The sequence below is a fragment of the Pseudonaja textilis genome, chromosome Z, assembly GCF_049901715.1.
Source record: "Pseudonaja textilis isolate UNSWEBS1 chromosome Z, rPseTex1.2, whole genome shotgun sequence".
In the NCBI taxonomy this organism is placed as follows: Eukaryota; Metazoa; Chordata; class Lepidosauria; order Squamata; family Elapidae; genus Pseudonaja; species Pseudonaja textilis.
In genome coordinates, this window is record NC_142008.1 from 20053429 (window position 1) to 20068497 (window position 15069).

Below are 15069 nucleotides of genomic sequence, written 5' to 3' on the forward strand. Positions count from 1 at the left end.
GTGGCTGAATTCCAGAGAAATTTCTTCTTCCATGTCTACATCAAATTTTAAGATGCCAGATTGAAGCCACCTTCTTGGTGTCTCTCCACAGTCACATACATGATATTATCTGCTAAGAGCTTCCCCTTGAGCATATTAGTTTTACATTTAGCCACTCAACTCTCAACCTATTCAGAGTCCTCCAAGTAATATAATGGAGGTCAGATCCTTCATCTATATCCTTTTTTAATGTTATTCCTTGTCCAATGGTCTCCTTCTTCCAACTTTTAATTTGTTCTTGTGTACCTCAAGAATGTTTGTCATTGCCATAAAACTGTTCCTAGATTTGAGTCGGTGGGCTTAGGGCATATGTCCATTCAGAGAATGTCGAGGCTCATTCTCTCAGTATCTGCTACTACTTCTCTCCTGATCTTAGTGGAGCAATGCCAGCGAGAGGATATATTTTCCCTTTTGGGGTGGGTAATTTCCAGAGAAATTCAAATTCCACATTAAATATTATTATTATAAAATAGGCTTGCATAGCCCATTAAAAAACAGAGCTGTTTTTTTTATTTCTGATACATTAATTTGCTCCAAACAAGGTTTTTTTTTGCCAGTTAATAGTAGGATTAGGTCCACAGCTTGCTTTAAACTATGTTTGAATATAATCACGATTGGGGTTACATTCCAGAGAAATTTAAATATCACATTAAATATTGTTATTATAAAATAGGGTTTTGTATCCATTTTAAAAGCAGAGGTTTTTAATTTGTTGTTTTTTGCCAATTAGTAGAGGGTTTAGGTCCACAGCTTGTTCCAAACTATGTTTGAATGAAACCATGATTGATGGAATAAATTACACTGGTTTAGTTTCATGCCATGCTAATTCAAAATTTAGCTTATTAGACTTACTAGCATGTTTGAATCAATTAAATGTGACATTTATTTATTAAATTTAAATGCTGTCCATCTTACTCTGAAAAGTGACTTTTACCCAAGGAAATCCAGTAATGTTATATGTTATATTTTGAATGTGGAAACTAAAACGATGAATCTTCAGATCTATCCATTCTGCACTGTTCTAGATGGCTGCCTTGAAGTAGAAAATTAAGTGGGAAAATGTCTGTTTTATATTTCATGCCTTAAGATGGGTGGGCCACAACCCTTAGCAACCCTAGCCAACATAGTTGATGGTGAGAGATGCTGGGAGATTTGCCTGTTTCAAATAATAATTTACAGTTTAAAATAAACTCTGTCAAAATATGCTTTTGTTCTTGGTGGATGGGGAGTATGTCTTGATCACTTATCCTCCAGAGTATACTATAAATTCTTATCGTGTGAGACATTATGAATGTTAATAAGGGCCTAGAGGCTAAATGTCTAAGATGCAACTCAAGGTGCAGAGAAAAATTATGGAAAGAGAGAATTTCTGATGTATTAAAATAGCATTGATTTAGGATTGCTATGCTCCTTACTGGATAATCAACATACATTGAAGATTTGATATAATAGGCTGGGAAAATGTGCTGCATATTGACAGAAGAATCCTAAATTGTGCTGCATATGAAGCATACTTCTGAGTTGTAATAATGTGTATAAGAGTTCTGATTTTCTTGGGTAAAAGTGTTATCAGACAGTTACATCAGAATTCGAAAGGTGATGATGCTCATCCAAATATATTTATATTTATTTATTTAGGAACTGAAGTCTCTGTTGACTTGAATTGTACTCCTGATAATTTCACAGGCACTGCCATACTGTTTTCTTGACATAATATAGAATTAATTCATTCATGTTTTCTTTTTAATTTCCTGATCTAGCCTACATCCCTGGATGTTTTCTTAAAGATCTCCTATTTAAATATTAAGCAAGTCTGATCTTGCTTAGTTGTCAAAACTGGCCTGGTTCTGGAAGGTGTTGGATACCCGCTAGAACAGGGGTGTCAAACTCAAGGCCTGGGGCCCAGATCTGGCCCAGGGGGTACTTACATCTAGCTCGTGGTGCTGCCCTGGAAACAGCAGAAGACTGGCCCATGGTGCCTCTGTCAGCAAAAATGAAGCTCAAGACTCCATTTTCACTGGCAGAGTGGCAGGAGGCCATCACAACTGAAAATGGAGCTCAGGAGCCCCACCTCAGCCCCTTGAGGTCAAACACAACCCTGATGCAGCCCTCAATGAATTCGAGTTTGACACCCTTGCCCTAGAATTATATCACAGAGCTAGGCTTAAAGCATATTTTATTAGTTTCCATTAAATCTAACCCCAAATCTCCCCCTCCATTGAAAATGTAAACATTTTGGCCCACTTTCCCCAGTGATGTGTGTGTGTGTGTGTGTGTGTGTGTGTTTTTTCTTAAGTTTTCACGGGTGCTTACATGTATGGTATTCAGCTTTGTTTGGGTATTTTCCCACGTCATTATAGTTGTGCTTTTAAAGTTGTAGCAATGTTGTAGCAATGAGATTCTGACAAAACATTGCTACAACTTTAAAAGCACAACTATAATGATGTGGGAAAATACTCCGAACAAAGCTGAATACCATACATGTAAGTACCAAAACTTAAGAAAAAAAAAAAAAAAATATATATATATATATATATATATATACACACACACACACACACACACACACTCTCTCTCTCTCTCTCTCTCTCTCTCTCTCTCTCACACACACACACACACACAAAGGTTTTTGCGGGTATTTGTATGTGGATCTTTGGTTATTTGGGTTTTCTCCCACATAAAATTGGAAGTATCTAGGCGATGTTTCGATGAAGTCTCATTCATCATCTTCAGGCTTGTGTCTTCGGCTTTGTGCTTCTCAGAGTAATGTGAGCTTGCAGCTGCTTCTTTTAACTGCTAGTGGGGATGTGACTTGATTGGGTGGGGGCTTGGCTGTGTTCTGATTGGCTGGGGGTGTTCTCATTGGTTGGGGTTTGGCTGTGTTCTGATTGGCTGGGGGTGTTCTGTTCAGGTGGGGGCTTGGTTGTGCTCAGGTTAGTCTTAGTTGCTGGGGGATTTGAGCTAATGAGTTGTGATCCTGCTGTTTGGCTTCGTGTTCGTGGTCATGCCACATCTTCATGGTGGGCGTCAGTTCGCTTCATGTATGGGTCGGAGGGGTTTGAAGCGGGTAGTGATGCAGCTGCGGTACAGCTTCTGGTCCGTGGTCATGTCTCATCTTCCATGTGGGTGTGAGTCTGCTTTCTACATGGGAGTGTGGTGGTAGCATCTTGTGCGGCCCTCATGCGTGTGGGTCTGGTGTCATTCTTCATGTTAGGTACTCATTTGTTCATGAGGGCGGGTTTCCAAATGGCTGGTAGGCAGGAGGTATCATCTCGTTTATTCATCCTGTGTGGGCGTTTTTCTATCTCTATGGCTTCTCTGATTATTCTGTTGTTGAAGTGTTCGGTTTTGGCGATAGTTCTGGTATTTTTAAAGTCAATCTCATGTCCTGTGGCTTTGAGGTGTTAGACGAAGGAAGAGGTCAGTTCTTCCTTTTTGATTGAGTTCTTGTGTTCTTCAATGCGTGCACTTAGTCTTCTGTTAGTTTGTCCGATGTATGTGGTGGGGCAGGCGGTGCAAGGGATTTCGTATACTCCTTGGTTTTCTAACTCGATTTTGTCTTTAGGGTTTCTTAGGATGGTGGATATTTTTCTGTTTGTGCAGAATGCTGTTTTAATGTTGTGTTTTTGGAGGATCTTGCTGGTTTTGTTTGTAGTGCCTTTTATATATGGGAGGAGGGCTTTGCCATTCTCTTGTTCTCTGTCTTGGATTTTGGTTGGGGTTTCTTTTTTGATTAGGTGGGTAATCTTCTATCTTTGGAATCCATTGGCTGTTAGTACGTTAGTGAGAGTGTATAGTTTGGTTTTTAGCTGTTGTTCATCAGCTAAGCATTTTGTTCTGGAGATGAGTGTCTTGGTTACGGAATTGATCTGTGTTGGGTCGTGGTGTGAGAGTGCGTGTAGATAGCGGTTTTTATCTGTTTTCTTCTGGTAGATGGTGTGTCCTAGGGAGCCATTGGATTTTTTGTATACTAAGACATCTAGGAAGGGAAGTTGATTGTTAGCTTCTGTTTCCATGGTGAATTGTATTTTGGGGTGTAGGCTGTTGAGGTGTGTGAGGAAGTTGTTCAGTTTTTCTTTCCCGTATGGCCAGATTATGAAGGTGTCATCATTCATAAAAGGAAGAAGCAGCTGCAAGCTCTCATTACTCTGAGAAGCACAAAGCTGAAGACACAAGCCTGAAGATGATGAATGAGACTTCATCGAAACCACTAGATACTTCCAATTTTATGCGGGAGAAAACCAGAATAACCAAAGATCCACATACTAATACCTGTGAAAACCTCAGAAAATATATACGTGTGTGTGTGTGTGTGTGTGTGTGTGTGTGTGTTCGGGTCTTTTCGCGTGTAAGAATAAGAGTATCTTGGTGACGTTTCAGCGAGGTCGCGCTCGCCATCCTCAGGCTGGTGCTTTCGGCTTCATGCCAGTGCAAGCAGTGTGTGATCGGAGCTGCCATCTCTCTATAAATACTGATGGTAGGGGCTGGTGTGCTGGGCTGGTTGGCTACACTGCTTCCTCTTGATTGGTTGATGGAGTTGATGTTGGTATAATGGGCTGTGTGATGGGCTTGCGAGTACTTTTGTTGTGGTATCCTGGGTCCTGCGTTGTAATCTCCTGGGTCATTTGTGTTTTGATCTCTTTTCCATTAGCCTCCTGTGTAGTAACGGCTTGGGTAATGGGTTGTGTGATGACCTTTTGAGATTTATTGCTGTGGTATCCTTGGTCTTGTGCTGTGATATCCTGGGTCATTTGCTGTGTTGCAACTTCTTGAGTTCTTGTGGTGTAATTTCCTGAGTTTTCTGATGTGATATCCTGAGCGGGTGTCTGTGATGTAGCATACTGGCTTTTAGTCTGGCTTCGAGTTTGGGGTCTGGGTCTGTGTTCTTGGTGTGTGTCAGCTTGGTTGGTTTTGGGGTCGTGGGGTGCGACAGCTGGCAAAGCAGCCATGGTCTGTTTTCTGGATGGTGGTTGTCCTTTGTTTATAGGATGGGCTTGGGCCTGGGCCTGATGAGGGGGGTTGGCAGTGGTGTCCCGGGTTGTTTTGGGTCTGGTGTTGATTTTCGTGGCTGGGACTTGTTTGTTGGTGAGGCTAGCTTCCAGATGGTCTTGATTGGCTGGCAACATTGTGTTTCCTGTATTGGAGGGTTTTAGTGTAGTTTGGTTTCAGGTAAATGGACGGCTATTATTTATTAGGAAGCTAGGTTTCTTCTGGGTGCCTGGTTGGGGTGTGTTTAAGCTGGAGGTATGTGGGGGGTGTCTGTGCCCAGGTGTTTGTTTGGTTTGTCGTGTGGAGATTTTTTTTGTTTGTGTGCAGGCTTCCAGATAATTGACAGTCTGGTGGAGTCATTTCTTCTATTCATGCTTTCAGGTCTTTTTTCAATCTCTATGGCTTCTCTGATAATTCTGTAGCTGGGTTTTTCTATAGTGGCTAGGGTTTTGGTGCCGTTGAAGTCGATGCTATGACCTTTTGGTTTCATGTGTTGGACTAGCGAGGAAGTGTGTTCCAGCTTTTTTACTATATTTTTGTGTTCATGCAGGCGGGTAAAATATTCTTCTAGTGGTCTGTCCAATGTATGTGGCAGGGCATGATGCGGAGGGGACTTCATATATGCCTTGGTTTTCCAGGTCAATTTTATCTTTGGGGTTTCTTAAAAACCTATTTTTCTGTCTGTTTTGAAGGCAGTCCTGATGTGATGCCTATGTAGCATCTTATTCCCCTGTGGGGGGGAAAAAAAAACACTACAAAACAGACAGAAGATATTAGATACACCAATCAAGCAGAACACAGCATACTCCAAGACCAATAAACACAGACCAAGACTCCCAACCAATCAGGATGAAGAAAAAACCATTCTGGCACAGAAGTAGGCTAGCACCAAATTTAAAACAGAAACGGCTGTGAAAGCCTGACTCACAGACGAACACAATACAGAAGCCTGATGATGGCAGATGAGATTCTGCCAAAATGTCGCTACAACTTTAAAAGGACAACTATAATGACATGGGAAAATACCCGAACAAAGCTGAATACCATACATATGAATACCTGTAAAAATTTAAGAATATATATATGTATATGTATATGTATATGTAGATATATATATGGTATTCAGCTTTGTTCGGGTATTTTCCCACGTCATTATAGTTGTGCTTTTAAAGTTGTAGCAACGTTTTGGCAGAATCTCATCTGCCATCATCAGGCTTCTGTATTGTGTTTGTCTGTGAGGTCACATAGTATTCCTGCTCTTTTAATTTCCAGCTTCTCATAGGTTTTGGTCTGGCTGTTTATTTCCTCCCCATAGAGGTCTGATATTTGTTTTCTTAAGTTTTCACGGGTACTTACATGTATGGTATTCAGCTTTGTTCGGGTATTTTCCCACGTCATTATAGTTGTGCTTTTAAAGTTGTAGCAACATTTCGGCAGAATCTCACCTGCCATCATCAGGCTTCTGTATAGTGTTCATCTGAGAAATAGTGTTCATCCAGATGGACACTATACAGAAGCCTGATGATGGCAGATGAGATTCTGCCGAAACCTTGCTACAGCTTTAAAAACACAACTACTATGACATGGGAAAATACCCAAACAAAGTTGAATACCATACATTTAAGTACCCACGAAAACTTAAGAAAACACACACACACACACACATACACATATATATATGTATATGTATATGTGTACACACACATGCACACACACACACACACACACACATATATATACACACACACATACATGGAAAAATTGATGATTATAATTTCCACTGCATAACATTGAATGCACAATGCACTAAACTGCAGCCAAATATTATTGATTGATTGATGCATATGGTTAATCACAACACTGAGTGCCTCACTACAGTCGTATTAAACCAAAGAGTGCACAAATCATAAAATAATTAAACATAAATAAAGAAATAAAAAACATTACACTAATCAGTCTTCCTGAATGCAGTTAACAGAACTCTTCCAATTCTGATTTTACTTATCCCAGAGCCTGGGAGGAGAACTCTCTCTTAACACCATTCAGAAAAGTTAAGAGCAGGGCCGTCAAACTCCCAACCCATGGGCCAGATGCGTCATGCACTGGCTATGTCCACGCCCAGTTTAGCGAAGGGGGAAAAAGTCCTGATACATTACGTGATGCTGCTGTGACAACCTGAGTGTGATGCCCCTGGTTAAGAAGGTGAGGCCTACTGGATTTCAAAGTGAAAAGTGTTCCTCAGAGTAGGAGCTACTACAGAAAATGCACATTTCCTAGGTGCCATTAGATAGCAACATTTAAGGGAAGAGTCCTAGCATGTGCTTATTTTATGTGATCTGGTGGAACAGGTAAGATATTTTCAAAAAGAGATGGTCTTGCAAATAGCCTCTTTTCATGCCCTGCAGGAGAATAAAAAACAAATGTAATTGTATATGAAGTTGATTGTGGTTGTGTTGCACAAAAAAAGACTCATGAACTAGAGAGGCCAAATCTTACCTTATATTTATTTTTCATTCTTATTTTAGGATAGAACGTCTGGCCAAAGATATCATGCAAGACATTGGACACAATGACATCGTGGTTCTCTGTGTACTTAAAGGTGGCTACAAATTCTGTGCTGATCTTGTGGAACATATTAAGAACCTCAGTAGAAACTCAGAAAGGTTCATCTCCATGAAAGTTGACTTTGTTAGAGTGAAAAGTTATCAGGTAAGTAATAATTTTAAAAAATACGTTTTGGAATGTGTTTTGATTAGTGCAGTTTTCTTCAGTCTGATGCTCTACAGCTATATTTCACCTAGGATTTCTGCAATTCCTAGTTAACATGGTCTGGCTGAGAATTCTGGATATTGTTACTATACAAATAAGGACTGCAAGCTTAATTAAAACAGGATTGCGAGCACAATTGATAAAATGTGATGAATTAGTTTCTTTAGCAGAATCAAGAGGAAAACAATTTCCCTGTTTTTCTAACACACTCAAATTTGTTCCAAAGAGTTTCCCAAAGTTTGAAATAGAATTGGGAACTTAGATTGGGAAGGAGAAAATGAAACTGTCCTGTTAAAATTCATCCTTTTTTTAAGCAGGTTTGATGGTGGATTTTCCCAAACTCATGCTGTTGTAAGTCTATGAGTAGATTGATATGGTAATGATAATAAACTGTATTTTAATAGGTTTTTCTTTTTCTTTCTTGAAGAAAATATACTGAATCTTTGGGAAAGATGTTTAATTTAAGACCCTGCATTGACTTTACTAGTATAATGAATTCTTTATCCCAGCTAGCATCAGATTCCCCTTTTTCTTGGTGCTGTAGAAGAAGAGACATTGAGCCAGTTGTTGGTTTACTTGCTGCCAGGAAGTTTCCTGTGTTACTTAGAAATTTTAACTTACATTAATACCTACTTAAAGTTATATTTTAAATGTGTTTTAAAGTGGGTTTCAGACTAGTTAGCTGAAATTCAAAACTGAGCAACCCCATACTTTTTCTTTTTTTTTTTTGAGTGGTGAGAGGTTAGGGTTGATCCAAAATTTACTCTTCCTTCCCAAGTTGCAGTGACCTCCCCTTCTCATAATGCTATACAGCAAATGAATATAGAAACTGGGGAATTCCCAAAGCACTTTCTTATAATGCATATGGTCACACAGCTGTTGAAAACGAAAAAAAGGAAAAATTCTTCTGTGCTTGCCCAAGGCCTCAGGGGTGAATTCAAATAGCTCTTTGGGTGGTTATCATTGTTTACTGTAGATACTTCCTTCACTTTGAATTATGAATATGTATGATATCTACTGTAGAATAGGAAGCTGGACTATCAGTAGGCAAGGTTGTCCACATTTCTTTTTGACCTACAGGCATGAGTTAGTTCAAAGAATACTTTAATTAAGAAGGATTTTGGGTTGTTCTGTTATTTCTTTGGCATTTATATGCCTTTTTAGGGCTTGTGTTTTCGGACCATTTCTAACTAACTGGAATGCAGGCATTGCACACCAAATTCATCCCTGTCCTATAAAATTAGTATTTGCACTTCTGGATCAATTCACACGTGCTTGGATTCCACTTTTGCACCAATGACATTTATATATGCAGCTGATGCGACAAGCAATTTGTGAATAAACATTCATTTGACTTGAATACTTTTAATTCTGCAAGCGTGGATCACAGGCTTTCTAACTCCTATCATTCAGTTGTCCTCTTAAATTTAGCCTTTCTTTTTTTGGTTCTTTTTTAAAATAAATTTGTTTATTCAACATTTCAACAATTAACACAATTTTCCACATTCTTTTTCGGTTCTTAATATCTTACTCTACCTTCCTAATCCAGAGAGCAATATTCTTCACTTGATTGATTTTTCTATTTCTGAGGATCCCTCTACTAACCGTTTCCCATTTCTCTTTCTTAAGGGAGTCCTGCTGCTTTTCTGTTCATTTTATGCAGCTGTGCTCTTTTCTTTCTCCAACTGTTTGTCTCCAAGATCCATGTCCAAGTCTTGTAAACAGTGGTGGGATTCTGATGGTTGTTTTTGCTCGATGTTCAGCATTCATGGCTAAAAGGTTAGTTTATTACACTGCAACGTTAAAGGGGAAGAGGGGGGAGCTTCTCAACTGAAGCACAGAAAACATTCCTACAATAATTAGAATGTACATTTGGTATCTATGAAAAATAGTAGAATTGGGACAGTTTAAAAGTGTGCTGTTTTATCACTCAGGTGTACAACCTGAATCTACACTTATTCTGTGAAAACCTTGGGTGAAATCCAAGTATACATTGTGAGTTGTTACACATCTGTTAATGCGAATATGGTAATAAAATAGGGGATAAATAACTGAAGACTAAGTGGATAACATTTTTTTTTAATTACCTATCCTTTTAAATCAAAATAATGGTATCTTTTTGGAACATGTCCATCACTTGCAGTCAAGCAAGAGTTTAGCCCTTGGACTAGAAAAGTTGTACACATCTGCCTAAGTGGGATGTTGTTTTGGACAAGATTTAGGGGTGTGCAGCTGGACTGATAAAAGAAATTTCCTATGTCTTTATCCCTAGGAAGCTCCTCCTGACACTTTAAAAATCATAGACAAACTAGACTCTGTTAAAAGTGGTTGGCTATGTTGCCAAATAGTGAAGTAGGAATCCCTAAACATTAATAACACCCTTTCAGAATAATTTCTTACATTTGCGATTTGTCAAGAGTGATATTGATTTGACTGGCAGGAGAAGAGATGCCAAGCTTTGTAACCAATTTATTGTGCTCACCTGAGTTGAGAAACATTGGTCTAAATTGTGACCTAATACAAATGACTTTTCTACCCCTACCTTAACCATCTTTTAAAATCCTTTTGATAATGGGTATTTTTCTCCTTTGGAAGCATCTCGCAGTAAGCATTCATTTTCTTGTGCTTTCCTATCTGCAGTTGAAATGGTGATTTGTGCTGTGTTCTCTCTCACTATGTGGCCATAGATTAATTACCAATTGGCGCCTGGCTGGTGGAATGGATTTCCATAAATGTTAGAGTTGCTGTTTAAACTAACTTGACTTTTCAAATGAGTGGGAGGGCCAGGTTGAGAAGTCAAATTGACACTTGATTTGGCCCTCTGATATGAATGTTGGCAAGGGATCTTTGGCAAATAAGTCTTTCTCTCTCTTTTGGTAGAAACTGCTTGTTTTTTATTCTGATCAAAGAGCACTCTATTAATATGTTGGGGAGATGTGAATTATGCTTCTTTTAATTGCTCATTTTAATGCCTTCAGAGCCGAGTACATAAATGATTGTATGTGCTCTACCAACACAATATTCCCAGTCTTCTGGTTTGAGAAGACATGAAAATGATATAGGTACTCTCACAAAACAGTAGTATGGAGTGGACTAATCACAAAGGACATAAAAAATTGATCAAAATGCTATCTGCCCTTCTTCCATTGTTCTCCCTCCTGCAACGTACTGCCTATTTACTTCTCCTTCTCCTTGCTTCTTACTCTGAGTAGTTGGGCACACTTTCATGGTAAGGACAAGCCTGAACTTCCCTTTATTTTTATTGTCCAGGAAAGCTCGTTGCATCCAAAATATTTGCTTGGGTGGCTAATGAAGGACCATAGATTGGGAATTTGCTACATAATACAGATGCTGTTTTCCAGCAACAAATACTTTGTAGTGCAAAATTCAGCTAGCTGTTTGACAAAGGAGGGAGAGGGATATGTTTGTAGGACTACAATGGATATTTTGCAGAAGCAGACAAGGTTGATATCTGGAAGAACCATAAAGTCTTGATAGGTTCTAGGATTAATTGTCTGAACTAAGTTCTAGGTGTTTTTCTCTAGAAAGAAGTCTTTTATTATATTTTTTTAAAAAATATTTGTAGGTCGATATCTGTCACATGGAATTTTTTTACATGTAAAAAATATACCCATTATAGCGTTAAAACTTTTAAAAAATCAACAGCTGCTTAAAAGCCGCTATTAAAAGAGACAGAACAACATTGTTAAAAGGCAAAATCTAATAATGAAAGAGTCTAAAAAATTCTTAATCTCTCAGAAATATTTGATGATCTTTCTCAAGATAAAAGTAGTGTACCAGTGAAACAAACTTGCCTCATCATTATAGTATGTTTCTGTTCACTGGAGCTCTTCATATTGAAGGTAGATAGTAGTCCTCTGAAGTGCCTTATTAGGCCTTGCAGAAAGCAAAGAGTTAGACTATATGATCTCTGAGTCCCTTCCAACCTTGTGATTCTAAGATGAAAAAGCTAGCTTAGCTTATGCCAGCCTGATGCTTTTCAAATATGTTGGATTACTTCTCCTATAATGTTGAGTTGCAATGGACTAAAGACCATCATGCATGCCACAAATCCCAGACTTTCTTGACATTTAAGTTCCTTCTGTGCAAAATCTATATATATAAAAGTGAAATACCCCTCATGCATCATCACAAAATCTCCAGCACCGTAAAGCCTACAAACTTGAAACTAGCACGTATGTTCCTCTTGGCTTCTAGGTGCTCTAAGAAAGGATTTTTCGAAATGATCATCAGAGCATTAGTATTTCGTATATTATTATTAACACGCTCTGATGCTAAGGAGTTCTGTTCCACATGCAAAACACAAGCAGAGGAGAGAAGTTTCAGTTTTAGTTTCACAGCAGCAACCAGCTTTAGCACAGAACAGTTGAGCTAAGCCATGCCCAGACTCCTTGCTTCCTCCTTCTTGCTCACACAGCAAGTACTGTTTCAGTTTCCAAACAGCGCTCTCATACACTGACAGGATGCTATCCAGATGAATATAGATGGATGCTGGTAGGCAGAGGCAGATTTTTCCCCCTTAATTTCCTCCCCCAAAACTAAACTCCACCACATAGTTTCATAACGAAGCACCACTGGTATCGAGCTAGTTTCTAATATATTTTTAGAAACCATAGTTGCTTAGCCTATATCAGTACCTGTTAAAGAAATAGCTGTTTTTCTATTGGTTATTCATGATTTGGGAGATTTTGAATCATAACAATGTGCTTAGCCTGCTATAACTATTATCTTACTTCCTTTTCCTTTATGCTAACAATATTGCCTGCAAAGCATTTCCTTTCATTTAATTCTGGAAAAGGGGCATCATTAATCGGAGCAACCCCAGATTCTTTATAATTTCCCCATAGATTTGGATGAAATCCTTTGCTGGCATCTCTTAAACCTTGCTCCTTAAAATAGATCCAAGTCATTCACTGCCTTGTGAGAGCTAATGCAGAAGAGGGCTAGAGTACACTTCAAAAATGCAACAGTGTAAGACAATGTCTTTTCACTCAACTCCACCTATCCTGTGATCTTTCAGTTACTACACTGCTCAAAAAATAAAGGGAACACTTAAGCAACACAATGTAACTCCAAGTCAATCACACTTCTATGAAATCAAGCTGTCCACTTAGGTAGCAACACTGATTGACAATCAATTTCACATGCTGTTGGGCAAATGGAATAGACAACAGGTGGAAAGCATAGGCAGTTAGCAAGACATCCCCAATAAAGGAGTGGTTCTGCAGGTGGTGACCACAGACCACTTCTCAGTTCCTGTGCTTTCTGGCTGATGGTTTGGTCACTTTTGAATGCTGGCGGTGCTTTCACTCTAGTGGTAGCATGAGACGGTGTCTACAACCCACACAAGTGGCTCAGGTAGTGCAGCTCATCCAGGATGGCACATCAATGCAAGCTGTGGCAAGAAGGTTTGCTGTGTCTGTCACCATAGTGTCCAAAGCATGGAGGCACTACCAGGAGACAGGCCAATACATCAGGAGATGTGGAGGAGGCCGTAGGAGGGCAACAACCCAGCATCAGGACCGCTACCTCCACCTTTGTGCAAGAAGGGACAGGAGGAGCACTGCCAGAGCCCTGCAAAATGACCTCCAGCGGGCTACAAATGTGCATGTGGCTGCTCAAACGGTCAGAAACAGACTCCATGAGGGTGGTATGAGGGCCCGACGTCCACAGGTGGGGGTTGTGCTTACAGCCCAACACCATGCAGGACATTTGGCATTTGCCAGAGAACACCAAGATTGGCAAATTTGCCACTGGCGCCCTATGCTCTTCATAGATGAAAGCAGGTTCACACTGAGCACCTGTGACAGACGTGACAGGGTCTGGAGACGCCATGGAGAACATTATGCTGCCTGCAACATCCTCCAGCATGACCGGTTTGGCAGTGGGTCAGAAATGGTGTGGGGTGGCATTTCTTTAGGGGGCCACACAGCCCTCCATGTGCTTGCCAGAGGTAGCCTGACTGCCATTAGGTACCAAGATGAGATCCTCAGACCCCTTGTGAGACCATATGCTGGTGCAGTTGGCCCTGGGTTCCTCCTAATGCAAGACAATGCTAGACCTCATGTGGCTGGAGTGTGTCAGCAGTTCCTGCAAGACAAAGGCATTGATGCTATGGACTGGCCCACCCGTTCCCCAGACCTGAATCCAATTGAGCACATCTGGGACATCATGTCTCGCTCCATCCACCAACATCACGTTGCACCACAGATTGTCCAGGAGTCGGAGGATGCTTTAGTACAGGTGTGGGAGGAGATCCACCACCTCATCAGGAGCATGCCCAGGCATTGTAGGGAGGTCATACAGGCACGTGGAGGCCACACACACACTACTGAGCCTCATTTTGACTTGTTTTAAGGACATTACATCCAAGTTGGATCAGCCTGTAGTGTTTTTTCCCACTTTAATTTTGAGTGTAACTCCAAACCCAGACCTCCATGGGTTGCTAAATTTGATTTCCATTGATAATTTTTATGTGATTTTGTTGTCAGCACATTTAACTATGTAATGAACAAAGTATTTAATAAGAATATTTCATTCATTCAGATATAGGATGCCTTATTTTTGTGTTCCCTTTATTTTTTTGAGCAGTGTATAAGGCAGTCTTGTGATATGACACTTGCTTTGAGGTGAGGTGCTAGAATCTGCTGATGTTTGAAAACTGCTCCTCAGTGTCTTTTTCAGTTAGAACTAAAATCAGCGCTTTTTGTATTTATCCTGATGGCTTTGGTAGAAATGCTGGGATGCAATTCCAAATTGTCACCATGTCCAAACATATCCAACCCTTTCTACCAGAAGATATCTAAATAAATTATACTGCAGACGGCCTTGTATTCAATAACCTTAATCTATGGCTGCCTGACTAGGATTTATGAGAGCTGTAGTGTATCAGATTGTGGGAGAGCCATGACTTTTCAATAAACTTTGTTTTAATTAGTAGTTTTAACAAAAATTTATTTTCAAATGGTTTTTAAATTATTAGTTGCTATAAGTACAGTGTAGATAATAAACCATATTTTTCATTATGTGCCATCAAGTCCTTGTCCAATACTAGCAACTACATAGATTTTCTGCATGGCAATCTATTTCTATCTTGGTGTTTTAAGTCTTCCAATGGAACATCCATTCCATAGTTAAAGTGCTTGCTGCTGGTTGTCTTCTTTTTCTTTCCACTTTTCTCAGAATTGGAACTTAGAGCTTTCTCCAGGCAGCTTTCTCTTCAGAAAACACGTCCAAAAGTTGAAAAATATA

At 39.7% G+C, this 15069-nt stretch overlaps 1 protein-coding gene across 1 annotated transcript in view; it reads left to right on the forward strand.

The window, feature by feature from the left end:
• The window catches only part of PRTFDC1 (phosphoribosyl transferase domain containing 1), a 57658-nt gene that overhangs the window by 6974 nt on the left and 35615 nt on the right, over positions 1-15069 (forward strand). Inside the window, exon 4 of the mRNA XM_087917136.1 lies at positions 7554-7737. Within this exon, the coding sequence (XP_087773262.1) occupies positions 7554-7737 (184 nt within the window). The remainder of the gene's footprint in view (positions 1-7553; positions 7738-15069) is intronic.